Genomic DNA, 27,851 nt, shown 5'->3' on the forward strand with positions numbered 1-27,851 from the left:
TGAGTCTTCAGTAAAGACTTAAAAGTTGAGACCGAGTCTGTGTCTCTTACATGGGTAGGCAGACCATTCCATAAAAATGGAGCTCTATAGGAGAAAGCCCTGCCTCCAGCTGTTTGCTTAGAAATTCTAGGGACAATTAGGAGGCCTGCGTCTTGTGACCGTAGCGTTTGTGTAGGTATGTACGGCAGGACCAAATCGGAAAGATAGGTAGGAGCAAGCCCATGTAATGCTTTGTAGGTTAGCAGTAAAACCTTGAAATCAGCCCTTGCCTTAACAGGAAGCCAGTGTAGGGAGACTAGCACTGGAGTAATATGATCACATTTTTTGGTTCTAGTCAGGATTCTAGCAGCCGTATTTAGCACTAACGGAAGTTTATTTAGTGCTTTATCCGGGTTATCATGTTATCATTATCATGTTTCCCAGCATGCTCTACTGCAGGTAGATTTTTAAGAATTGTTTTAATATCTGTATTTTTGCATTTACTTTGATTGACTGATTAATCTTATGCTACATAAAGATAAATAATATACAGTTTTCTCAACTAATCTAATCAGTTAGTTAGATTTATTGCACCCGTTACTGAAATGGTTGTTCCAGTTTAAATGGTTTGGTAGTCTCCTTTATCAAAGTTCCTAACCCTGTCAATCATTCTGAATGCAGATTGCAGGTGAATAAAAATTCCAACTGTTGGCTATCCCATCTCTGGCTTGAGTCCAATAGGAATTACACATCACTTTCCAAGCCAGCATAATGTGAATTACAGGCCTGATGTGGCCAGTAAACCAGGAATTTCAGGCCACTGTAGGGTAAAACTAGGTCTTAAAATAAGGCCTTATGAGATAGTGGGAGGAGCTATAGAAGGATGGGGTAATTGTAGTGGCATGAATGGAACGGTATCAAACACATGTAAACCACATGTTCGACTCCGTTCCATTAATTCCATTCCAGCCATTACAATGAGCCCGTCCTCCTATGGCTCCTCCCACCAGCCTCCACTGACATGTATATATTGTCATAAATTATAACATTCGCCTCAACTCACTTGGTGAAAATGAGGTCCAGAAGAGGAGGGAAGGGAAGGGAGGGAATCTGATTTCATTGGTTCTCAACTTGCGGTTCCGACACTTTATTCACGATAAATGGAGCTAGCCCTGAGTTAGCCTTCCCTGGAGAAGGTTGGTTCTGAACCATTCTTTGCCGTAGAAATGTACCTGGCTAAAATATGAGCCACTTTCATGCTACCGGTTATCCCAAGTCGAACTCAGAGTTGACTAAAGTTACCTCAGTAACTTCTCAAACCAGGTTCGTAGTATACCCCTCTGATCTCAACCCAGCTTATGGGAGATTCTGAAGCAGCGACTGAGACTGCGTTTTCCAACACCATCAACAAAACACCAAATGATGGAATTTCTTTTGTGGAAGAATGGTGTTGCATCCCTCCAATAGAGTTCCAGACATTTGTAGAATCTATGCCAAGGCACATTGAAGCTGTTCTGGTTCGTGGTGGCCCAATACCTTATTAACACACTTCATGTTGGCATTTCCTCTATTATGGCAGTTACTGTACCTTACAGGGTACCACTACAGTGACAAGCAATTGTACCCCTTTCAGAACAAATCTAAATGTCATTTTGTTTGTGTCGGGCCAGGTAAGGCCATGGTTCAATGTACGCAGAATGCGTGGCTGAAATATCCTCTTAGTTGAACTTATGTGTGCTGATTCAGAGTCATGGGTTTCATTTGTTATTTAAAACGATATAGGAAACACATCGATTAGAGAGAATCAATTAGCTGCCATTAAATAGTATGAAACACCTGAATGTATAAGCTAGTTTGCAAGCCTTCCAAGTCTTGCACGTCTGCATCCTATTATAAAAGACAAAGGCCATGGCATGATAGCAAACACCAATAACAAGGTTGACAAATGACCAGGACATCAAGGAACCCCAAGACATGGCTCTTTTTTAGTTTTTGTCATTTTTTTGTTGTCACTTGAAGTTTCTGAGCTAATTGCTCTCTTCTTTGTGCTGAAGGAGCTTGGCTCGGCGCTGATCGACCGAGACAGAGCTATCTGTGAGAAGAACGAGCTGCTGGAGAAGTGCTGCCACGAGGTGAAGGACAAGGCTGAGGCCCAGAAGGAGTTGAGCCAGGCCTGTAAAGACATCCAGACGGTCCGGGAGGAGAGAGACGTGGCCCGCAAGGAGAGGACAGAGGCCATCATACAGAGAGACCAGCTTCTGAGAGAATACTACCAGACTAGACAGGTAACACACACACACCTGAGATCATTACGACACACACACCTTAAACACACCTGTATAAGCAATTGACAAGCAATTGTACCCCTTTCAGAACAAATCTAAATGTCATTTTGTTTGTGTCAGGCCAGGTAAGGCCATGGTTCAATGTGCAGAGAATGCGTGGATTACGTCAAGACCGGGAGGGGTCTGGCGCCGACAGAGACGCCGCCTCACTTCGCGTTCCTAGGAAACTAGGCAGTATTTTGTTTTTTTTAAGTGTTATGTCTTACATTGGTACCCCAGGTAATCTTAGGTTTTATTACATACAGTCGGGAGGAACTACTGAATATAAGAGCAACGTCAACTCACCATCATTACGACCAGGAATATGACTTTCCAGAAGCGGATCCTGTGTTTTGCCTTCCACCCAGAACAATGGATCTGATCCCAGCCGGCGAACCTAAACAACGTCGCCGTGAAAGGGGAAAACGAAGCGGTCTTCTGGTCAGGCTTCGGAGACGGGCACATCGCGCACCACTCCCTAGCATACTACTCGCCAATGTCCAGTCTCTTGACAACAAGGTTGATGAAATCCGAGCAAGGGTAACATTCCAGAGAGACATCAGAGACTGTAACGTTTTTTGCTTCACGGAAACATGGCTCACTCGAGAGACGCTATCGGAGTCGATGCAGCCAGCTGGTTTCTTCAGGCATCGCGCGGACAGAAACAAGCATCTTTCTGGTAAGAAGAGTGGCGGGGGGGTATGCCTTATGATTAACGAGACGTGGTGTGATCATAACAACATACAGGAACTCAAGTCCTTCTGTTCACCTGACTTAGAATTCCTCACAATCAAATGTCGACCGCATTATCTACCAAGGGAATTATAATCACAGCCGATTATAATCACAGCCGTATATATTCCCCCCCAAGCAGACACATCGATGGCCCTGAACAAACTTTATTTGACTCTATGTAAACTGGAAAACACATATCCTGAGGCTGCATTCATTGTAGCTTTTTTAACAAGGCTAATCTGAAAACAAGACTCCCTAAATTCTATCAGCATATCGATTGCGCAACCAGGGCAGGTAAAACCCTGGATCATTGTTATTCTAACTTCCCCGACGCATACAAGGCCCTCCCCTGCCCTCCTTTCGGAAAAGCTGACCACGACTCCATTTTGTTGCTTCCAGCCTATAGACAGAAACTAAAACAAGAAGCTCCCGCGCTCAGGTCTGTTCAACGCTGGTCCGACCAATCTGATTCCACGCTTCAAGACTGCTTCGATCACGTAGATTGGGATATGTTCCACATTGCGTCCAACAACAACATTGACGAATACGCTGATTCGGTGAGCGAGTTCATTAGAAAGTGCATCGGCGATGTCGTACCCACAGCAACTATAAAAACATTCCCAAACCAGAAACCGTGGATTGATGGCAGCATTCGCGCAAAACTGAAAGCGCGAACCACTGCTTTTAACCAGGGCAAGGTGACCGGAAACATGACCGAATACAAACAGTGTAGCTATTCTCTCCGCAAGGCAATCAAACAAGCTAAGCGTCAGTATAGAGACAAAGTAGAGTTGCAATTCAACGGCTCAGACACGAGGTATGTGGCAGGGTCTACAGTCAATCACGGATTACAAAAAGAAAACCAGCCCCGTCGCGGACCAGGATGTCTTGCTCCCAGACAGACTAAATAACCTCTTTGCTCGCTTTGAGGACAATACAGTGCCACTGACACGGCCCGCTACCAAAACCTGCGGACTCTCCTTCACTGCAGCCGACGTGAGTAAAACCTTTAAACGTGTTAACCCTCGCAAGGCTGCAGGCCCAGACGGCATCCCCAGCCGCGTCCTAAGAGCATGCGCAGACCAGCTGGCTGGTGTGTTTACAGACATATTCAATCAATCATTATCCCAGTCTGCTGTTCCCACATGCTTCAAGAGAGCCACCATTGTTCCTGTTCCCAAGAAAGCTAAGGTAACTGAGCTAAACGACTACCGCCCCGTAGCACTCACTTCCGTTATCAAGTGCTTTGAGAGACTAGTCAAGGACCATATCACCTCCACCCTACCTGACACCCTAGACCCACTCCAATTTGCTTACCGCCCCAATAGTTCCACAGACGACGCAATCGCAACCACACTGCACAGTGCCCTAACCCATCTGGACAAGAGGAATACCTATGTGAGAATGCTGTTCATCGACTACAGCTCAGTATTTAACACCATAGTACCCTCCAAACTCGTCATCAAGCTCGAATCCCTGGGTCTCGACCCCGCCCTGTGCAACTGGGTCCTGGACTTCCTGACGGGCCGCCCCCAGGTGGTGAGGGTAGGTAACAACATCTCCACCCCGCTGATCCTCAACACTGGGGCCCCACAAGGGTGCGTTCTGAGCACTCTCCTGTACGCCCTGTTCACCCACGACTGCGTGGCCATGCACGCCTCCAACTCAATCATCAAGTTTGCGGACGACACTACAGTGGTAGGCTTGATTACCAACGACGAGACGGCCTACAGGGAGGAGGTGAGGGCCCTCGGAGTGTGGTGTCAGCAAAATAACCTCACACTCAACGTCAACAAAACAAAGGAGATGATTGTGGACTTCAGGAAACAGCAGAGGGAGCACCCCCCTATCCACATCGAAGGGACCGTAGTGGAGAGGGTAATGGAGAGAGGGTAATGGAGAGGGTAAGTTTCAAGTTCCTCGGCGTACACATCACGGACAAACTGAACACAGACAGCATTGTGAAGAAGGCGCAGCAGCGCCTCTTCAACCTCAGGAGGCTGAAGAAATTCGGCTTGTCACCAAAAGCACTCACAAACTTCTACAAATGCACAATTGAGAGCATCCTGTCGGGCTGTATCACCGCCTGGTACGGCAACTGCTCCGCCCACAACCGTAAGGCTCTCCAGAGGGTAGTGAGGTCTGCACAACGCATCACTGGGGGCAAACTACCTGCCCTCCAGGACACCTACACCACCCGATGTCACAGGAAGGCCATAAAGATCATCAAGGACAACAACCACCCGAGCCACTGCCTGTTCACCCCGCTATCATCCAGAAGGCGAGGTCAGTACAGGTGCATCAAAGCAGGGACCGAGAGACTGAAAAACAGCTTCTATCTCAAGGCCATCAGACTGTTAAACAGCCACCACTAACATTGAGTGGCTGCTGCCAACATACTGACTCAACTCCAGCTCACTTTAATAATGGAAATTGATGGGAATTGATCAAAAATGTATCACTAGCCACTTTAAACAATGCCACTTAATATAATGTATATGTATATACTGTACTCTATATCATCTACTGCATCTTGCCATCTTTATGTAATACATGTATCACTAGCCACTTTAAACTATGCCACTTCTATGTTTACATACCCTACATTACTCATCTCATATGTATATACTGCACTCGATACCATCTACTGCATCTTGCCTATGCCGTTCTGTACCATCACTTATTCATATCTTTATGTACATATTCTTTATCCCTTTACACTTGTGTGTATAAGGTAGTAGTTGTGGAATTGTTAGGTTAGATTACTCGTTGGTTATTACTGCATTGTCAGAACTAGAAGCACAAGCATTTCGCTACACTCACATTAACATCTGCTAACCATGTGTATGTGACCAATAAAATTTGATTTGATTTGATAAGCGAGAACAGCAAGAACTAATACTCACACTGACTTTTTCCTGCTCGCACTGACTTTGCTGAAAGCTACTTTGTTAAGGAAATGTTTTACTTACTATGCCTGAGAAATGTTGTCTCACCCAGCTACTTTAAGATCAATGTACTAACTGTAAGTCGCTCTGAATAAGAGCATCTGCTGACTGACTTAAATGTTATGTAAATGCAAGACCAACTGCTGAAATAGACAGGCCATACAGGCTAGACAGGCCATACAGGCTAGACAGGCCATACAGGCCAGACAGGCCATACAGGCTAGACAGGCCATACAGGCTAGACAGGCCATACAGGCTAGACGGGCCATACAGGCTAGACGGGCCATACAGGCTAGACAGGCCATACAGGCCAGACAGGCCATACAGGCTAGACGGGCCATACAGGCTAGACGGGCCATACAGGCTAGACGGGCCATACAGGCTAGACGGGCCATACAGGCTAGACGGGCCATACAGGCTAGACGGGCCATACAGGCTAGACGGGCCATACAGGCTAGACGGGCCATACAGGCTAGACGGGCCATACAGGCTAGACGGGCCATACAGGCTAGACGGGCCATACAGGCTAGACAGGCCATACAGGCCAGACAGGCCATACAGGCTAGACAGGCCATACAGGCTAGACAGGCCATACAGGCTAGACAGGCCATACAGGCTAGACAGGCCATACAGGCTAGACAGGTCATACAGGCTAGACAGGTCATACAGGCCATACAGGCTAGACAGGTCATACAGGCTAGACAGGTCATACAGGCTAGACAGGCCATATAGGCCATACAGGCCATACAGGCTAGACAGGTCATACCGGCTAGACAGGCCATACAGGCTAGACAGGTCATACAGGCTCGACAGGTCATACAGGCCATACAGGCTAGACAGGTCATACAGGCTAGACAGGCCATATAGGCCATACAGGCTAGACAGGTCATACAGGCTAGACAGGCCATACAGGCTAGACAGGTCATACCGGCTAGACAGGCCATACAGGCTAGACAGGTCATACAGGCTAGACAGGCCATATAGGCCATACAGGCTAGACAGGCCATACAGGCTAGACAGGTCATACAGGCTAGACAGGCCATATAGGCCATACAGGCTAGACAGGTCATACAGGCTAGACAGGTCATACAGGCTAGACAGGCCATACAGGCTAGACAGGTCATACAGGCTAGACAGGCCATATAGGCCATACAGGCTAGACAGGTCATACAGGCTAGACAGGCCATACAGGCTAGACAGGTCATACCGGCTAGACAGGCCATACAGGCTAGACAGGCCATACAGGCTAGGCAGGCCATACAGGCCAGGCAAGCCATACAGGCCATACAGGCCAGGCAGGCCATACAGGCTATACAGGCTATACAGGCCAGGCAGGCCAGGCAGGCCATACAGGCTAGGCAGGCCATACAGGCTAGACAGGATTGATTGGATAATAATAGGGAGACGTGATTGTATACAAATGTAAGCAAGGTTTGAAATTATTATGCATTAGTCAAATATTCTAACAGTTTGGGCTTCTTGCGGTCAACCTACAATCTACAATTTATTTGAAATGATGTTCCGGCCCCCCGACTGTGCGCTTCTCCATGGCTCTTACAACACATTTGTCCCAGCATCATTTCATTTTGTGTCAAGCTTTCTCTCTCTGATTGTCTTTTAGAATTTACTACAGAGGTAGAAGTCAAAAGATCCCTACATTATGAAATTACCAGCAATCGAAGTGGAAATCATGTCTCTGACTTTGACACATAGTGGGTATAAAAGTGCTGCCTGCCGCTATACAAAGCACTTCATTACTGCCCAACAGCCACAGTAAACACAGGAAATGGAACAGGATTGATTTACTCTGGACCATAATTCAATGCCCCAATGCTTCACTACTACTATTGCTCATCATCACTTCCCCAGTATCAGTGTTACACTTTGAATCATGTAGAGAGTCTGAAACATAGGCTGTGTTCCAAATCGCACCCTATTCCATATATATATAAACTCAGCAAAAAAAGAAACGTCCTCTCACTGAGTTTATTTTCAGCAAACTTAACATGTGTAAATATTTGCATGAACAAACAAGATTCAACAACTGAGACATAAACTGAACAAGTTCCACAGACATGTGACTAACAGAAATGGAATAATGTGTCCCTGAACAAAGGGGGGGTAAAAATCAAAAGTAACAGTCAGTATCTGGTGTGGCCACCAGCTGCAAAAAGTACTGCAGTGCATCTCCTCCTCATGGACTGCACCAGATTTGCCAGTTCTTGCTGTGAGATGTTACCCCACTCTTCCACCAAGGCACCTGCAAGTTCCCGGACATTTCTGGGGGGAATGGCCCTAGCCCTCACCCTCCGATCCAACAGGTCCCAGACGTGCTCAATGGGATTGAGATCCAGGCTCTTCACTGGCCATGGCAGAACACTGACATTCCTGTCTTGCAGGAAATCACACACAGAATGAGCAGTATGGCTGGTGGCATTGTCATGCTGGAGGATCATGTCAGGATGAGCCTGCAGGAAGGGTACCACATGAGGGTGGAGGATGTCTTCCCTGTAACGCACAGCGTTGAGATTGCCTGCAATGACAACAAACTCAGTCCGATGATGCTGTGACACACCGCCCCAGACCATGACTGACACTCCACCTCCAAATCGATCCCGCTCCAGAGTACAGGCCTCGGTGTAACGCTCATTCTTTCGACGATAAACGCGAATCCAACCATCACCCCTGGTGAGACAAAACTGTGACTCGTCAGTGAAGAGCACTTTTTGCCAGTCCTGTCTGGTGCAGCGACGGTGGGTTTGTGCCCATAGGCAACCTTGTTGCCGGTGATGTCTGGTGCCCTGCCTTACAACAGGCCTACAAGCCCTCAGTCCAGCCTCTCTCAGCCTATTGTGCACAGTCTGAGCACTGATGGAGGGATTGTGCGTTCCTGGTGTAACTCTGGCAGTTGTTGATGGCATCCTGTACCTGTCCCGCAGGCGTGATGTTCGGATGTACCGATCCTGTGCAGGTGTTGTTACATGTGGTCGCGAGGACGATCAGCTGTCCGTCCTGTCTCCCTGTAGAGCTGTCTTAGGTGTCTCACAGTATGGACATTGCAATTTATTGCCCTGGCCACATCTGCTGTCCTCATGCCTCCTTGCAGCATGCCTAAGGCACGTTCACACAAATGAGCAGGGACCCTGGGTATCTTTCTTTTTGGTGTTTTTCAGAGTCAGTAAAACGGCCTCTTTAGTGTTCTAAGTTTTCATTACTGTGACCTTAATTGCCTACCGTCTGTAAGATGTTAGTGTATTAACGACCATGTTCATTAATGGTTTTTGGTTCATTGAGCATGGGAAACAGTGTTTAAACCCTTTACAATGAAGATCTGTGAAGTTATTTGGATTTTTACGAATTATCTTTGAAAGACAGGGTCCTGAAAAAGGGATATTTATATATTGCTGAGTTTATATATACACTAAATTGACTGTGCCTTTAAACAGCTTGGAAAATTCCAGAAAATGATGTCATGGCTTTAGAAGCTTCTGATAGGCTAATTGACATCATTAAAGTAAATTTAGTAAAACTAAATGGATGCTCTTCAACCGATCGCTGCCCGCACCCGCCCGCCCGCCTTGCATCACTACTCTGGACGGTTCTGACTTAGAATATGTGGACAACTATAAATACCTACAGTTGAAGTCGGAAGTTCACATACACCTTAGCCAAATACATTTAAACACAGTTTTTCACAATTCCTGACATTTAATCCTAGGTAAAATTCCCTGTCTTAGGTCAGTTAGGAAGACCACTTTATTTTAAGAATGTGAAATGTCAGAATAATAGTAGAGAGAATGATTTATTTCAGCTTTTATTTCTTTCATCACATTCCCAGTGGGTCAGACGTTTACATACACTCAATTAGTATTTGGTAGCATTGCCTTTAAATTACGTAACTCGGGTCAAACGTTTCGGGTAGCCTTCCATAAGCTTCCCACAATAGGTTGGGTAAATTGTAGCCCATTCCTCCTGACAGAGCTGGTGTAACTGAGTCAGGTTTGGAGGGCCTCCTTGCTCGCACACGATCTTTCAGTTCTGCCCATACATTTTCTATTTTCTACCTAATATCTACAGTGCATTCGGAAAGTATTCAGACCACTTGACTTTTTCCAGATTTTGTTACGTTACAGCCTTATTCTAAAATTGATTAAATATTTTCTTATCTCATCAATCTACACACAATACCCCATGATGTCAAAACAAAATTTGAAAATTGAAAAAATTGAAATAACACATTTACTTAAGTATTCTGACCCTTTACTCAATACTTTGTTGAAGCACATGTGGCAGCAATTACAGCCTCGAATCTTGTGTATGACGCTTCAAGCTTGGCACACCTGTATTTGGGGAGTTTCTCCAATTCTTCTCTGCAGATTCTCTCAAATTCTGTCAGGTTGTATGGGGAGCGTCACTGCACAGCTATTTTCAGGTCTCTCCAGAGATGTTTGATCGGGTTCAAGTCTGGGCTCTGGCTGGGCATTCAGCCTTGTCCCGAAGCCACTCCTGCGTTGTCTTGGATGTGGGCTTAGGGTCGTTGTCCTGTTGGAAGGTGAACCTTCACCCCAGTCTGAGAACTTGCTCCAGACCGCTCAAGGCTTCATCAAGGATCTCTCTGTACTTTGCTCCATTCATCTTTCCCTCGATCCTGACTAGTCTCCCAGTGCCTGCCGCTGAAAAACATCCCCACAGCATGATGCTGCCACCACCATGCTTCACTGTAGGGATGGTGCCAGGTTTCCTCCAGATGTGACACATGGCATTCAAGCCAAAGAGTTCAATCATCAGACCAGAGAATCTTTAAAAAAAAATGTTATCCCCAATTTCGTGATATCCAATTGGTAGTTACAGTCTTGTCCCATCGTGTCAACTCCCGTATGGAGTCGGACGAGCCGAAGGTCGAGAGCCATGCCTCCTCCAAAACATAACCCTGCCAAGCCACACTGCTTGCTTAACCCGGAAGCTAGCCGCACCAATGTGCTACTCTACCATAAAGGCCTTATTGGTGGAGTGCTGCAGAGATGGTTGTCCTTCTGGAAGGTCCTCCCATCTCCACAGATGAACTCTGGAGCTCTGTCAGAGTGACCATCGGGTTCTTGGCCACCTCCCTGACCAAGGCTCTTCTCCCCCGATTGCTGGGCAGACAGCTCTAGGAAGAGTCTTGGTGGTTTCAAACTTCTTCCTTTTAAGAATGATGGAGGCCACTGTGTTCTTGGGGACCTTCAATGCTGCAGACATTTTTTGGTACCCTTCCCCAGATCTGTACCTCGACACAATCCTGTCTTGGAGCTCTACGGACAATTCCTTTGACCTCATGGCTTGGTTTTTGCTCTGACATGCACTGTCAACTGTGGAACCTTATATAGACAGGTGTGTGCCTTTCCAAATCATGTCCAGTCAATTGAATTTACCACAGGTGGACTCCAATAAAGTTATAGAAACATCTCATGGATGATCAATGGAAACAGGATGCACCTGAGCTCAATTTCGAGTTTCATAGCAAAGGGTCTGTTTTTTATTTTTAATACATTTGCTACCATTTCTATAAACTGTTTTCGCTTTGCCATTATCGGGTATTATGTGTAGATTGATGAGGGGGAAAAAGTAGTTAATCCATTTTAGAATAAGGCTGTAATGTAACAAAATGTGGAGAAAGTCAAGGGGTCTGAATACTTTCCGATTGCACTGTATATAGGGAATAGGGTGCCATTTGGGATGCAGATATACTGTGGTAGAATTGGTGGTGTCTGTCTGTCTGTCTGTTTTTAAAATGGTCCCATTCCTTGCTGCCATCGTGGTGGCTGGCTGGATAATCTATTATGAATCCCCTGCTATGTGGCACCTGCTTGGCGGGGTTACGCTGGGTAAAGGGCACAGCACAGTGAGCACAGCTGGAATGAAAAAAGTACAACCATCCCTGTCTGTCCCACTTCACAGCCAAATCTATAATCTAATCCATAGGATGCACTCAAACAAAATGTTACACAACAAGTCAGTTGGGGTCAATTCCATTTTCAATTCAATCAAATCAGGAAGTTGGAATTGAAATATTAACTCTAAATTCCAGTTTTCCTATGAGGAAACACATTCACCTAATATTTTCAACTGAAAGAACTTGTGTGCTTGAAATATATAGTTTATTAGGTCCACCACCCCGTTCACGAAAATGGTTCGCTCCTACAGACAATGAGTCATGTGGCTGTGGCTTGCTATGTACTGTAAAGCAGGCAGACTGGTATCGAGGCATTCAGATCGAACGTTAGAATGGACAAAACTAGTGATCTGAGTGCGGCAGTGCCAGGCGTGCCGGTTCCAGTATCCCAGAAACGTCCGGCCTCCTGGGCTTTTCACGCACGACAGTGTCTAGGGTTTACCGAGAATTGTACGACAAACAAAAAACCTCCAGTCAGTGGCAGTCCTGTGGGTGAAAACAGCTTGTTGATGAAAGAGGTCGAAGGAGAATGACAAGATTCGTGCAAGCTAACAGTGGTGTGCAGAACGTCATCTCGGAACACACAACTCGTCGGTCCTTGCAGCAGAAGACCACACCGGCTTCCACTCCTATCAGCTAAAAACAAGAAGAAGCGTCTCCAGTGGGCACGCAGTCACCAACACTGGCTGGTGAGGAGTGGAAAAACATTGCCTGGTCCGAGGAATTCTGGTTCCTATTGCGATTTGGCGTAAGCAGCATGAGTACATGGGGCCCCATCTTGCCTGATATCAACGGTACAGGCTGGTGGCAGTGGTGTAATGGTGTGGGGAATGTTTTCCTGGCACATGTTGGGTCCCTTGATACCAATTGAGCAACATTCCAATGCCCTGAAGAATTCAGACTGTTCTGGAGGCAAAGGGGGGTCCGACCCAGTACTAGATAGGTGTACACATAATAAACCTACCACTGAGTGTAGTTCGTCATAAAAACAATATGTCATATAGTTGTGTATTTCCTCGCTCCGGGGTGAAGTTTCTCATAGGTAAAGATCTAGGATAAGCTTCCCCTCCCCCAATCGTATCTTAACCATTAGTGGGGGGGGGGGGGGGTACTAAACTGACCCAAGATCAGCATCTAGGGGCAACTTCAACCTACACCCATTTCCTCCACATCAGAAACAAGACTCGACAACCCTGGACATGGAGCGGGCCAACAAGGAGATAGAGGTGCTGAGGAAACAGTACGAAGCCATGTCTCAGGAGCTGAAGGAGGCGACACAGGAAGCAGAGGTGGCCAAGTGTCGACGCGACTGGGCCTTTCAGGAGAGAGACAAGATAGTGGCAGAGAGAGAGAGTATTCGGTGAGTAGAGAGAGAATAAATAGAGAGAAACATCTTGCATCCCATAGCACGTGGCCCCTAGAACCTGTCAGGAAGCCAACAGGATGATAGCTAAGAAACACACTTTATATCGATATTGAAGACTCAAGGATCAGTGGCCAGTGACGAAAAATTACAAGTGTTGAAAGGCTCGGTCTTAAATTTCCAGAGAAGAGATATTTACAGAAAATGGGACAAGCTTGAAAGGCAATTAATGAATAGATGTAGATGACGTCCTGTGTGTGTGTCTGTCAGAACGTTATGCGACAACCTGAGGAGGGAGAGGGACCGAGCGGTGAGCGACCTGGCAGATGCCTTGAGAAACCTAGATGATACCAGGAAACAGAAAAACGACGCGTCACGAGAACTTAAGGAGCTCAAGTGAGTTATTCATCCCTCCACATCCTCCATCCATCCATTTCTCCATCAATCCACATCAGAATATAAACCTCTGAAAACTATTTACAGTACAGAGGAATAGAACCCTATTATTTAACTTTGCCAGTTCTGTAACTTGATTTGAAGTACTGTATGTTTTGGTGCTCTGACAGTGTTATTTACAACCAGGTTTTATTGCCACCTAGTGGTTGAAATGTGTATCTAACGACTGGCTGTCTGTACATGAACAAATTTGTCTTCAAATGTAAAGGTTGTTTTCAATGTTTCTCTCTCTTTCTACAGAGAAAGGATTGAAGACCAGTTGGAAAAGGAGGCCAGTTTTCGTCAGCTGATGGCTCATAATTCACATGATTCAGCCATCGACACAGACTCTTTGGAGTGGGAGACGGAAGTTGTGGAGTTTGAGAAAAACAGAGTAAGTGTTTAGTGCTCACCAAGCTATTTACCTTGGCCAATTCCACATGCATTACTTTGTGCTATTGCCAAATCGAATTGAACCACAAAGAATGAATACAGTAGTAAAACAGTAGTAATATTCAGACAAGCAAACCGTGGACACATTTTAGATCAGATGTGCCTTTTTAATGAGGAAATAGTAATGCTTTATTTACGTTATTTCAGGAGGACATGGATTTAAAAGCACTTGGTTTTGACGTTGCCGAGGGGATAAATGAGCCATATTTACCAGGAGACTGGGGGATATTTGTGAGTAAGGTGGACAGAGGAGGTATTGCTGAAGGAAGGTTAAGGTAAATCACACTTAATGGCCTTCTTCCTACTTTTGAAAAAAGTATTGTTATTATTAATCATCCACTGTTTACAGTTCTGCTTGGTTGCATCTTCTCTCTACAAAGTAGATTATTGGTTGCTCTTCTCTCTACAGAGTGAATGATTGGCTGTTGAAGATAAACAATGTGAACCTGACCAATAAGGACAGGAAGCAGGTTCTGAAGGCGGTGCTGAGCGGAGAAGGAGTGATCAATATGGTGGTCCGCAGGAGGAAATCTCTGGGAGGACGCTTAATCACTCCTATTGAGATCAACCTCACAGGATACAAAGGTATCACTCATATACAGCAAAACCTCACACAATATATATATTTTTTTAAATGTTTTTTTATTTCACCTTTATTTAACCAGGTAGGCCAGTTGAGAACAAGTTCTCATTTACAACTGCGACGTGGCCAAGATAAAGCAAAGCAGTGCGACAAAAACAACAACACAGAGTTACACGTAAACAAACATACAGTCAATAACACAATAGGAAAATATATGTACAGTGTGTGCAAATGTAGAAGAGTAGGGAGGTAAGGCAATAAATAGGCCATAGAGGTGAAATAATTACAATTTAGCATTAACACTGGAGTGATAGATGTGCAGATGATGTGCAAGTAGAGATACTGGGGTGCAAAAGAGCAAGAGGATAAATAACAATATGGGGATGAGGTAGTTGGGTGTGCTATTTACAGATTGGCTGTGTACAGGTACAGTTCTATATAAGTGCCAAATAAGTCTTCTTTGACTTGTAACCATAGCGGATCCCTTTTTGGTGCTATATAGAACCTTTTTTTGAATGTTCATAAGGTTAAAAATGTAACCTTTATGGTGCTATAAAGAACTATTAAAAAAAGGGCACCAAATAGGATTCTGCTATCATTACAACCATTTTTGATGCCGTATAGAACTCTTTTTAATGGTTCTTTTACAGAACCTTTATCTCAAAGGTTCTACAAAAAACTGTTTGAAGAACAATAGTGGGTTCTTTTTTCTGGTTAGACATATTATATTGTTAAAATTCCAAAGGTTTTATTATTGTGTTAATTGACAAGTTGTATCAGGTGTGCTAGCCCTGGAACAGCTGGAGCTCCCTGAGGAGAGGTTTGAGATCTACTGGTTTAGACATCAGTTCTCAATTGACACAAGGCCATACGTCAGTCTTTCACAAGACACTGTCACTGGGCATTGTCATATTGTAACGATAGTCGTCATATTCCTCCTCCTCAGACGAGGAGAGGAGAGAGGGATCAGAAGACCAATGTGCAGCGAGGTATGTAGACATCATGAATTTATTAGACAAGACGAACACTGAACCGAACTATACTTGATAAATACAAAATAACAAACAGACAACGTAGACTGACCTGAACATGCAAACTACATAAAATGAAGAACGCACGAACAGGAAAGAACGAACGAACGAATGAGACGAGACAGTACCGTGTGGTGCAATAAACACAGACACAGCGACAATCACCCACAAACAAACAGTGAGAACAGCCTACCTTAAATATGGTTCTCAATCAGAGGAACGTCAAACACCTGCCTCTAATTGAGAACCATATCAGGCACATTAAACCCAACATAGAAACACAACACATAGAATGCCCACCCAGCTCACGTCCTGACCAACAAAACAAAGGATTAACACAATAACTAGGGTCAGAACGTGACACATATATAATATGTAATAGCATAACACAACACATTAGATGAACTTGAATCACACTGTCACTCACGGTTTCACCAAAAGGGCTGTGAGTAAACCATGCCCTAAAATATTCTAATGAGCCGCCGCCCCTATATTTGAATTGTCACTAAAAGAGCAAAGAACCCTTTTCTGAACTGCAAAGAATCATTGAAGAGCTCAAAGGGTTATTGGAGTCATTATGGTTCCACATAGAACCATCACTCTTCCCAAAGAACCCTTGAGGAACCCTCTTTTCTTAGTGCGTATCGCCCTGCCCAAGCACTTGACATCCATTTTTGGATGGAATGCAAAATGTGAAACTTCTGTCATTGTATGATCAATATCCAACACTAGATTGATGATGTCGATTGTGATGAGGAGGAGGATAATGAAATGTGTGTGTGCTGAAGACATGACGTTATCCTCCCTGTCTCCTCCAGCCAGTGGTATAGGGCTGGAGTGTGGGGTGTTTGTAGCTGGGGTCACTCCGGGCTCACCAGCAACCAAGGAGGGTTCACTCACAGTCGGAGATAGACTCATCGCTGTACGTATCACATTACACCTGCTTTTATTATGAAAGCTAATATTGTTTTGCTACTAAACCTGGGCCTGTATCCATAAAGTGTATCTGAGTAGTACTGCTTATCTAGGATCAGTTTAGCCTTTTAGATTAAAATGAATGATTAGGTGGGGACCTAATCCTAGATTAGTACTCATACTTCATGAATATATATGATTGTGTTTTTTGTATGATTTAGTTTTTTGTATATCTGTATTTTCTTTGTATTTACTATTTATACAGTACCAGTCAAAAGTTTGGACACACCTACTCGTTTCAGGGTTTTTATTTATTTTTACTATTTTCTACATTGTAGAATAATAGTGAAGACATAAAAACTATGAAATAACACACATCTAGTAACCAAAAAAGTGTTTAACAAATCAAAATATATTTTAGATTTTAAACCTGGGCTTGTATCCTTACCTATTCCCTATATAGTGCACTACTTTTGACCAGAGCTCTAGTCAAAAGTAGTGAAAAGTAGTGCACTACATAGGGAATAGGAGGCCATTTGGGACTTGGGAGTATTTAATTGAAGACCTGCTTGCTTCCCTGCTATAACATTGTTTTGATACGATGTGCTGACCTCATTTTCCCCTCCACAGATAAATGGAATTGCACTAGATAACAAGTCACTGTCTGAGTGTGAAGCTTTACTGCGGAGCTGCAGAGATGCTCTCAGCGTCTCTCTCATCAAGGTGAGTTAAGGCTGTCTGAGTCCCAAATGCCACACTATTCCCTATGTAGTGCATTACTTTTGACCAGGGTTTTGGCCAAAAGTAGGGCACTATATAGGGAATAGGAAGCCATTAGGGACATCTTCATCTACTGGCTTTGTTATCAATGCTGTAGCCAATGGATAGATAGATGTTAGCATGAGCTGTGGAATGAATATCTTGAGCTGGTAATGTGGGCTGAGAAAATGTGAAATATATTATTGTATTGGAACTGGTTGGTTCATATAATTACAAAGTTGATTTAGTCTATTAAGCTGAGGTATTAAGTTATAGTAACCCGTATTGGCATGTACTCTACCTGCCAGTAATGGGAAAGTAATAATCATGAATGTTTCCTCTATTTTTTTTAACAGTTAGTGTCTTCAGAAAGTATTCATGCCCCCTGTTTTTTTCTCACCCATCTACACACAATAGCCCATAATGACAAAGTGTTTTGCATAAGTATTCACACCCCTTTGCTATGACACTCTAAATTGAGCTCAGGTGCATCTATGATCATCCTTGAGATGTCGCTACAACTTGACTGGTCTCCACCTGTGACCAATTCAATTGTTTGGACATGATTTAGAAATAAACACACCTGTATGTATAAGGTCCCACAGTTGACAGTTTATGTCAGAGCAGAAACTATACCATGAAGTCCAAGGAACTGTCTGAAGATCTCTGAGATATATTTGTGATGAGTCATATATCTGGGGAAGGACATAAAACAATTTCTAGAGTGTTGAAAGTTTCCAAGAGGACATAGGTCTCTATCATTGGGAAATGGAAAAAAAGATAGACTCTGCCTAGAGCTGGCCGTCCGACCAAACTGAGCAACCGGGCAAGAAGGACCTTAGTCAGGGAGGTGACCAAGAACCCAAGAACTTCAGAGTTCCTTGGCTGTGATGGGAGAACCTGTCAGAAGGACAACAGTCTCTACAGCAATTCAACAATCTGGATTTTATGGAAGAGTGGCCAGACAGGTGCCACTGCTAAGAAAAAGGCAACATGACAGCACGCCTGGAGTTTTCAGAAAGGCACGTGAAAGTCTGAGTGCATAAGACGAAAGATTCTGTGGTCTGATGAGACACAAATTGTACTCTTTGGCCTGAATGTAAAGCGCTAACACCATCCCTACCGTGAAGCATGGTGGTGGCAGCAGCATGCTATGGGGATGCTTTTCAGCGACAGGGACTGGGAGACTGGTAAGGATAGAAAGAACAATGGAGCCAAATACAGGAAAATCCTTGATGAAAACCTGCTTCAGAGTGAAAACGACCTTGCACTGGGGGGCGAAGATTTACGTTCCAACAGGACAATGACCACAAGCATACAGCCAAAGCGACGCTGAAATGGCTTCTGAACAAGAATGTGAAAGTCCTTGAGTGGCCCAGCCAAAGCCCAGACTTCAATCCTATTGAACCTCTGTGGAAAGACTTGAAGATTGCTGTTCACTGCTGCTCCCCATCTAACTTAACAGAGCTTGAGAAAATCTGCAAGGAAGAATGGGAGAAAATCCCCAAATCCAGATGTGCAGAGCTGATACAGACATACTGTAACGCACTTTAGGCGTAGTGGGTGCGGAGTCAGGCGCAGGAAGCAGAAGGTACAGAACAATGTTTTATTCCGGCACAGAGAAAAATGTTCACGCCAATACCGGGCGCATATACAAGACCGGCCCAAAACCAGGACCCAACCAGTCTGGAGGAAAAACAAAGGGAAACGCACAACCACAAACATGAACAGAGGAAAAATAAGCCCGCACAAAGAGCAGGCGGGCCTTACCGGCTTAAATAGCCCAACTAAAACCTAAACAAGAAACAGGTGTAACCAATAAGACAAAAACCAACAGAAAAGGGAAAAGGGATCGGCGGCAGCTAGTAGACCGGTGACGACGACCGCCGAGCGCCGCCCGAACAGGAAGAGGTGACAAAGCTGTAATCGCCGCTAAAGTTGCTTCTATAAAGTATTGGCTCAGGGGTGTGAATACTTATGTAAATGAAATATTACTGTATGGCATTTTCAATGAATTTGTGAAAATGTATAAAAACATGTTTTCACTTTGTTATTACAAGATAATTAGGTGGGGCTTACATTTGTCCTATTTCACATGTTTTTTTGCAAATCCCACAGAGAGGGGTCAGTGCCAGGGATCAGCCATTATTGATGGCAACCCTGGAGTAATTAGGATTAAGTGCCTTGCTTAAGGGCACATCAACCGGTTTTTCACCTAGTTGGCTCTGGGATTTGAGCCAGCGACCTTTCGGCTACTGGCCCAACGCTCCTAACTACTGGGCTACCTGCCGCCAGAGTTCATTATGGGGTGTTGTGTGTAGATGAGTGAAATCCATTTTGAATTCAGGCTGTAACACAACAAAATGTGGATTAAGTCAAGGGGTATGAATTCTTTCTGAATGCACTGTAAATGTTTCCCGGGTCACACATTTCAGCACTATGAACAACCTGAGTGGAAATGAGTGACCACTTGTTTGCTCCCTCAGAGTTGCTCCGGCCAGAGTATCTTTGAAAACCTGCGAGACGCCTCAGAGAAGACCTCCAACTGCCGCTCGCTCCACTCTTGGCACTCCCGGAACTCCAAGAACAACAACAGCTCTACCCAGACAGATATGTTCTGCCCTGATATTGGCTCCAGTGGTGGAGAGAGACACAACCATCCCAACGAAGACAGGAGTCATAGTGACATTGTAGCAGTAGACAACAACAGTAGAGGTGGCTCCGTCTGCCAGCACAAGCCGTTTTCCAGTAGCTCCATGTACTCCCGCTCTCTGTCCCACAGGGGGAGCTGTCTGCAGCACAGCCCAGTTAGTTCAGGGCCACTGGGGTCCCCAGAGCCCCACCAGGACTACTGCTACAGGAGAGGGGAGTCACACAGCAGGCGACCTCTCACCTTCACCCCTGTGGCCTCCGACTGTATTACCCTGCAGGTTGGTCTTGGAAGGATGGGTGGAGGGAGGGGGAGGAATGGATGGATAGATGGAGGGATGTGGAGGGAGGGGGAGGAATGGATGGATGGTTGGAGGGATGTGGAGGGAGGGGGAGGAATGGATGGATAGATGGAGGGATGTGGAGGGAGGGGGAGGAATGGATGGATGGTTGGAGGGAGGGGGAGGCATGGATGGATGGTTGGAGGGATGTGGAGGGAGGGGGATGAATGGATGGATAGATGGAGGGATGTGGAGGGAGGAGGAGGAATGGATGGATGGTTGGAGGGATGTGGAGGAATGGATGGATAGATGGAGGGAGGGGAGGAATGGATGGATGGTTGGAGGGATGTGGAGGGAGGGGGAGGAATAGATGGATGGTTGGAGGGATGTGGAGGGAGGGGGAGGAATAGATGGATGGTTGGAGGGATGTGGAGGGAGGGGGAGGAATGGATGGATGGTTGGAGGGATGTGGAGGGAGGGGGAGGAATGGATAGATGGTTGGAGGGATGTGGAGGGAGGGGGGGGAATGGATGGATGGTTGGAGGGATGTGGAGGGAGGGGGAGGAATGGATGGATGGTTGGAGGGATGTGGAGGGAGGGGGAGGAATGGATGGATGGTTGGAGGGAGGGGGAGGCAGGGATGGATGGTTGGAGGGATGTGGAGGGAGGGGGAGGAATGGATGGATAGATGGAGGGATGTGGAGGGAGGAGGAGGAATGGATGGATGGTTGGAGGGATGTGGAGGAATGGATGGATAGATGGAGGGAGGGGAGGAATGGATGGATGGTTGGAGGGATGTGGAGGGAGGGGGAGGAATAGATGGATGGTTGGAGGGATGTGGAGGGAGGGGGAGGAATAGATGGATGGTTGGAGGGATGTGGAGGGAGGGGGAGGAATGGATGGATGGTTGGAGGGATGTGGAGGGAGGGGAAGGAATGGATAGATGGTTGGAGGGATGTGGAGGGAGGGGGGGGAATGGATGGATGGTTGGAGGGATGTGGAGGGAGGGGGAGGAATGGATGGATGGTTGGAGGGATGTGGAGGGAGGGGGAGGAATGGATGGATGGTTGGAGGGAGGGGGAGGCATGGATGGATGGTTGGAGGGATGTGGAGGGAGGGGGAGGAATGGATGGATAGATGGAGGGATGTGGAGGGAGGAGGAGGAATGGATGGATGGTTGGAGGGATGTGGAGGAATGGATGGATAGATGGAGGGAGGGGAGGAATGGATGGATGGTTGGAGGGATGTGGAGGGAGGGGGAGGAATAGATGGAGGGATGTGGAGGGAGGGGGAGGAATAGATGGATGGTTGGAGGGATGTGGAGGGAGGGGGAGGAATGGATGGATGGTTGGAGGGATGTGGAGGGAGGGGGAGGAATGGATAGATGGTTGGAGGGATGTGGAGGGAGGGGGGGGAATGGATGGATGGTTGGAGGGATGTGGAGGGAGGGGGAGGAATGGATGGATGGTTGGAGGGAGGGGGAGGCATGGATGGATGGTTGGAGGGATGTGGAGGGAGGGGGAGGAATGGATGGATAGATGGAGGGATGTGGAGGGAGGAGGAGGAATGGATGGATGGTTGGAGGGATGTGGAGGAATGGATGGATAGATGGAGGGAGGGGAGGAATGGATGGATGGTTGGAGGGATGTGGAGGGAGGGGGAGGAATAGATGGATGGTTGGAGGGATGTGTAGGGAGGGGGAGGAATGGATAGATGGTTGGAGGGATGTGGAGGGAGGGGGGGGAATGGATGGATGGTTGGAGGGATGTGGAGGGAGGGGGAGGAATAGATGGATGGTTGGAGGGATGTGGAGGGAGGGGGAGGAATGGATAGATGGTTGGAGGGATGTGGAGGGAGGGGGGGGGGATGGATGGATGGTTGGAGGGATGTGGAGGGAGGGGGAGGAATGGATGGATGGTTGGAGGGATGTGGAGGGAGGGGGAAGAATGGATGGATAGATGGAGGGATGTGGAGGGAGGGGGGGAATGGATGAATGGTTGAAGGGATGTGGAGGGAGGGGGATGAATGGATGGATGGTTGAAGGGATGTGGAGGGAGGGGGAGGAATGGATGGATGGTTGGAGGGATGTGGAGGTAGGGGGAAGAATGGATGCATGTCAAGTAGTTTTTTTCTAAATAGCTCCTGAATGTTATTGTTTTTAATGTGTGCTGTAATGTTGTTATGTGTGTAAGACTGTAACATATCAATTTCCACCCTGGGGTTATATTCTATTTAGAGCACGCTGCTGGACAGAGACAGAGACAGAGGAGGAGACAGAGACAGAGGAGGAGACAGAGGAGGAGAGGAAGGACACACCACTACTCCAGAGAGAGAGAAGCCGAGCGGAGGCACCTGGCCTAAAGTCTTGGTGGGCGCGTCCATCCTCGAGTGTGCCCAGCTCTCCATCTATAAGAAGCCCAATCAGAGGAAGTCCATCTTCGACGCAGACACCTTCAAACGGCCCGAGGCGTCCTCCAAACTGGACAACCTCTCCTTGTCCCAGCTATCAAAACACTCCCCGCAGGACTCTCAGTCTGAGGTGGAGCCAGGGGTGGGGATAGGGCAGACCCCTCCCACCCCGCCTCAGAGGAGCGATTCGTTCAGGTTCAAACACCGCCAGCAGACCAGCTCTGCCTCGGACTCCACCATCACCACAGGGACAGGCACCCCTCCAACCACCCCGGGCCAGGCCCCAGGTGGCCTACCCCTGGTGGGCAAACAACAGGACAGGGGGGGGCTGGAGGGTCGAGACAGAGGCAGAGAGAGAGACAGAGATAGGGAAAGGGACAGAGATGGGGAAAGAGACAGAAAGAGGGACCGAGACAAAGAAAATCGAGACAGAGACAGGGACAGTGAGAAGCAAAATTTCTACATAGACCCTCCTGGAGAGGGGATGCAGCCAATCATCAGCTCCAGGAAGTCATGTGATGAGGATGTAAGCAGGCAGAGGGGGGAGGAGCTGGACAGGGACAGGAGAAGGTACCGTCCCAAATCAGCCCCTGCGTTACGCCGGAACATGACCCCTCTACACATCCACATCCCTATCCAGGTAATTAACATTCCTGATTGATTGATTGGTTGATTTATTGCTTGGTTGATTAATTAATTGAGCCCTGTGGCTGTGTTTAGTCAAACTTTCCAAGTTTCCTTTTGGTACGATGTTGATATTCTTATTGATTTGCCATTACACGCAACAAATATTCACTATGCAATAAACTCCTGTGTTTTCCATACGCTGCATGTAGTGTCAGTGTGTGTTACTAGAGCTGATAGTTCCTGTCCGTCTTTACTGTACGTCCAGAGTTTCTCTAATGACGAGGCGTCTCCAGAGCCGGTGGACTTGGTGCGTTTCTCTCCCATGCGCTCTCATCGTTACAGCATGCCTTTGGTACCACCAGGATACAGCAGCACCATGACTGCACGTAAGTCTCCTGTTACAACTATCTGAACAAGTCATTGTATATTAGATTATCTCATTAAAGATGCATTTTCTTATCTTATTTTATCCACTGTGTTTTAGTACAGGTGTGATTTTGCACCTGATCTATTTCATTTCCTGTTTTCTTAACTCTTACTGGCCCTGATTTCACAGATAGCATCTCTTTTGAATTGTGATGATTGTGGTCATGTCTTTTTTAACCTTATTGCGTATAACATATTAGAGCTGTATAAGAGTGTCTGCTTAATGACTTAAATGTCCTTGTTTTTGGTCATCCAGAGCCCGGACACAGAGGTCTAGCCCCGTGTCCTGCTGTCACCGCTGTGATGAGGAACCCAGTCTATACCGCCTGGAGCCATGACGTTCACACAAACCACAACTGTCCTCCTGCACCCACCTCAGGCAACCACTCACACTCTCACCCCAGGTAGATACCCCTCCTCAATTCCAAGCCAATTCCAGGTATCCCAGGTCTGAATCAGTCCATGATTAGAAGGCAGTAATTAAAACATAAACTTAATGTCAACAATGTTCTTAATGGTCTAGATCTTACAATATAGCTCAACATAGATATGTCATAATTGGCTGCATGAATCTGATGACTGTGTTCTTCTCCTATAGTCCCCAGCACCAAGGTTGTCTGAGCCTGGATTTGAGCCACAAGCGGTCTGGTGACTTAACGTCAGATTCATCGCCCTGTAGCCAGACACCACACAGCACCAACTCCCTGCCCACCAGTACCAGACTGGGTCAGTGAACGAACAAATGAACAAATGAATGAACACATTAATGAACAAATAAAAAAGAAAACACTTTATTGAATCGAAGATAATTAGATTTTTACATTATGAGCACAGCAATCATTTACATTTTAGTCATTTAGCAGACGCTCTTATCCAGAGCCACTTACAGAGGTGAGTGGATACATTTTAAACTCTTTTTTACTGGTCCCCCGTGGGATTCGAACCCACAACCCTGGCGTTACGTGCATCTACCAACTGAGCCACACGGGATCATACATGTAGTGCTTTTACTATCGTTATAATCAGTTTATGGTCTTTCATGGCATGAATGATATTAACATGTTAGATTTTCACTTGTCTTACCCCTCTAAGATAGAGGTTGTTATTAGTGTTAGTCTGTATGTTACTACTGGTAACTCGCCTCCGTCTGTTTATGATCTTGACAGGTTCCTCTGGTAATTTACATTTCCGGCCTGAGCGTATTAAAATCTCCCCTACTCGATACCCACGGTCTGTTGCAGGGTCTGATAGAGGTAGGTTGTTCATGTCTCCTGCTGCTACAAGGTTCCATATTTACACTCCTCTGACAGTATGAGCTTATTGAATTATGAATGTATGTATTGAATAGATTTTCATGAATGTATTTGAAGTGATTCAATCCTTTTTACTGTGCCCATCAACTATGTGGTAACAAAAGTAGCAGTTATGTACCTAGAAAGTACATGGGCAAATGGATTACGACACAGTAATAACCTATGAGTAACTTAGTTTCTCCTCCCTCTCCTTTCTTCCACCATGTCACCCTCCTCTTGCCTTCCCCCCACCAGGGTCCTTGTCCCACTCAGAGTGCAGCTCCCTGTCCCACTCCACTCCTCCCATGTCAACAACCAATCTAGAGACAGCGTCCTTTGCCAGCAGCCAATCACAGAGCTCTATCTCCACCAGCGCCACCCAGCCCAGGATATCAGTCAGCCCTGCTTTAATAGGGGACCGACGGAAGGACAGGTGCAAACATGCACGCACAAACACACAGCGCGAAAGCACACACACAGCCACACATGTGCACGCATGCACACGCTCATCAGCACACTAGAGTCCTACATGGGTCAGTTTTTTGGAGCCACACCTGCCCCGTGCCGGCTACATCAATTCCAAGCCCCACCCAATACCCCACATCAGGACAGATTTTTCTCTGCAACCCGACCCACCCGCATAGCATTGTTCCGAGAGCTGATCCGTGAGCCGCAAAATAATGTACATTTATTTAATTGATTTTATGACTCCAGAGTAGTAGGCTATTATTCCCCTTCCCTGCATTAATTAATTTGTCTGCATGTCTATTCAACATTTGAATAAAAGGAAACCAATATTTTATTTTCTTCATAATGCGATGCAGCACATTGACAAATCAAATCGACTTCTAATTAGCCTTCTTACCTAATGAAGCCTATAGCCGACATGCAAAACAATACCTCTACATTCAATATGTTTTCAGATGATCAAATCGTTTAATTGAAACTTAAATGAACAATTCCCAGAATCTAATATAGCCTACAAAAATACATGCATTTAGTTGCTATACTCAAACTTTCACCTTATTCTTATTTCTCTGGTTACATTAGCCATTTCCAAGTGAGCTAGGCTAGCTAGGCAAAGAAAACTTGTCAATGTATTGTCACGTGTGGTGGCGGGATGGAACATAGCTCTGCACGTGGACAAATTAGAATGTTTCAGCACCACACAGAGACAGTACCTGCTCTATACGCTCTCACTGCGTGGCCGGTAGCCTACTGCCTGCCTCACCACTCACAAAATGGAATTCGCAACACAACAAGCTCCTGGGTTTGTAAAAAATCTATATATTTTGATTTAAGACCTTTCCGACCCGCAATATAATTGTTCTGAACCGCGAGCCGACCCACGGGTTGAAAGAATGTTTTCACTCCACCCGCCAGCTGTTTTTTTTTGCGGGTCACCGCGGGGAACTGTGGGTATCCGACCCGATGCAGGACTCTAACACACACACTCACACACCTGCTTTGAGGTACCATCCCCATCACTTTAACTAGTTACCTGTTGCCTCATTAGTCAATGGAACATGTTGATATACATCCCATCTGTCTCTCTTCTGTTTGTCTTTGTCTCTCGTCTGTCTGTCTGTGAGTTGATGCTGATCGTAGTATTAGTGGTGAAGTAAACATCACTGTCTGGAAGCTGTCCCACGTCGTCCATCTTCTACCAGTTTATCTGTAAACTGTCTTTCCTTCCCCCTTGTCTATCTGGAGCGCTCTCTGAATATTACCTGCCTGACATCCATCCTCTCCTTTCTGTGATTTTCTATTCGCTCCCTTTCCCTTTCTTGCTTTCCCTCCTTTGCCTCGTCACTCTTTTTCCGTTTTACCCTCTTTTTCTTCTCTTCCCTCTCTTCCTCTTTCCCTCTGTTCCTCTCCTCACCCTCTTTCCCTCTCTTCACCCTCTCTGTGTGATTTTCTTCCCTGTCTTTCCCTCTTTCCCTCTCTTTCCCTGTCTTTTCCTTCTCTCTTTCCCTGTCTTTCCTTCTCTTCCCTGTCTTTCCCTGTCTTTCCTTCTCTTCTCTCTTCCCCTGTCTTTCCTTCTCTTCTCTCTTCCCCTGTCTTTCCTTCTCTTCCCTGTCTTTCCCTGTCTTTCCTTCTCTTCTCTTCCCCTGTCTTTCCTTCTCTTTCCCTGTCTTTCCCCCTCTTTCCCTCTCCTCCCTCTCCCATCTGTCTTCCCTCCGTCTCTTCATCTCTGCTCTAGATATCTGTTCTATAACAGATCCTTTCTCCGCCTGCCTCTGGCTGTTAGGCCCAGGTTCTCCTCATTACGGAGCTTGAGGTTTGTTCTACACTAGTCAGGCACGCAGAAATGGGTGCCTCTTGAGTCTTGATTTTTCTAACATTGTTAAAGTACCTGCCTGTTTTATTTGTAATGCTTTAAGTAATATGGCTCAATTGATGACAGGAAGCATATAAGAATAAGTGGAAAAGCAATCAGTGTGCTTAAACACCCTGAATTGTAAATTCTATGTAAATTCCCATGAATTCCAAAAAGTATTTTGTGCCACTTTGAAACTTCCTGGAATTTTGCAACGCTAATCCTTTGCATTTGAGAAGTCCTTAGTGAGATGTTGAGACTATGATATAACATAAGAGAAAATACACATTATATTCCTTTAAAGTGTCTTCAGTGCTATTCACTAGTTCCTTAAAATTGCATGACGATGCTGTTGAATTTTGTCTGATCGCATGATTGTAACATGATCTG

General features: G+C 45.9%; 1 protein-coding gene across 1 annotated transcript in view; it reads left to right on the top strand.

Annotated features, from left to right (window-relative positions):
• Nucleotides 1–27,851, top strand: part of LOC120045961 (disks large homolog 5-like) — a 77,134-nt gene that overhangs the window by 23,963 nt on the left and 25,320 nt on the right. Inside the window, exons 12-26 of the mRNA XM_038990883.1 lie at nucleotides 2,034–2,264; nucleotides 13,094–13,278; nucleotides 13,552–13,677; nucleotides 13,978–14,110; nucleotides 14,317–14,444; nucleotides 14,579–14,754; nucleotides 16,602–16,705; nucleotides 17,329–17,421; nucleotides 19,944–20,387; nucleotides 22,624–23,436; nucleotides 23,689–23,809; nucleotides 24,106–24,253; nucleotides 24,448–24,575; nucleotides 25,016–25,102; nucleotides 25,397–25,574. Coding sequence (XP_038846811.1) covers nucleotides 2,034–2,264; nucleotides 13,094–13,278; nucleotides 13,552–13,677; nucleotides 13,978–14,110; nucleotides 14,317–14,444; nucleotides 14,579–14,754; nucleotides 16,602–16,705; nucleotides 17,329–17,421; nucleotides 19,944–20,387; nucleotides 22,624–23,436; nucleotides 23,689–23,809; nucleotides 24,106–24,253; nucleotides 24,448–24,575; nucleotides 25,016–25,102; nucleotides 25,397–25,574 — 3,095 coding nt within the window. The remainder of the gene's footprint in view (nucleotides 1–2,033; nucleotides 2,265–13,093; nucleotides 13,279–13,551; nucleotides 13,678–13,977; nucleotides 14,111–14,316; nucleotides 14,445–14,578; nucleotides 14,755–16,601; nucleotides 16,706–17,328; nucleotides 17,422–19,943; nucleotides 20,388–22,623; nucleotides 23,437–23,688; nucleotides 23,810–24,105; nucleotides 24,254–24,447; nucleotides 24,576–25,015; nucleotides 25,103–25,396; nucleotides 25,575–27,851) is intronic.

The sequence above is a fragment of the Salvelinus namaycush genome, chromosome 4 (genome assembly GCF_016432855.1).
Source record: "Salvelinus namaycush isolate Seneca chromosome 4, SaNama_1.0, whole genome shotgun sequence".
In the NCBI taxonomy this organism is placed as follows: domain Eukaryota; kingdom Metazoa; phylum Chordata; class Actinopteri; order Salmoniformes; family Salmonidae; genus Salvelinus; species Salvelinus namaycush.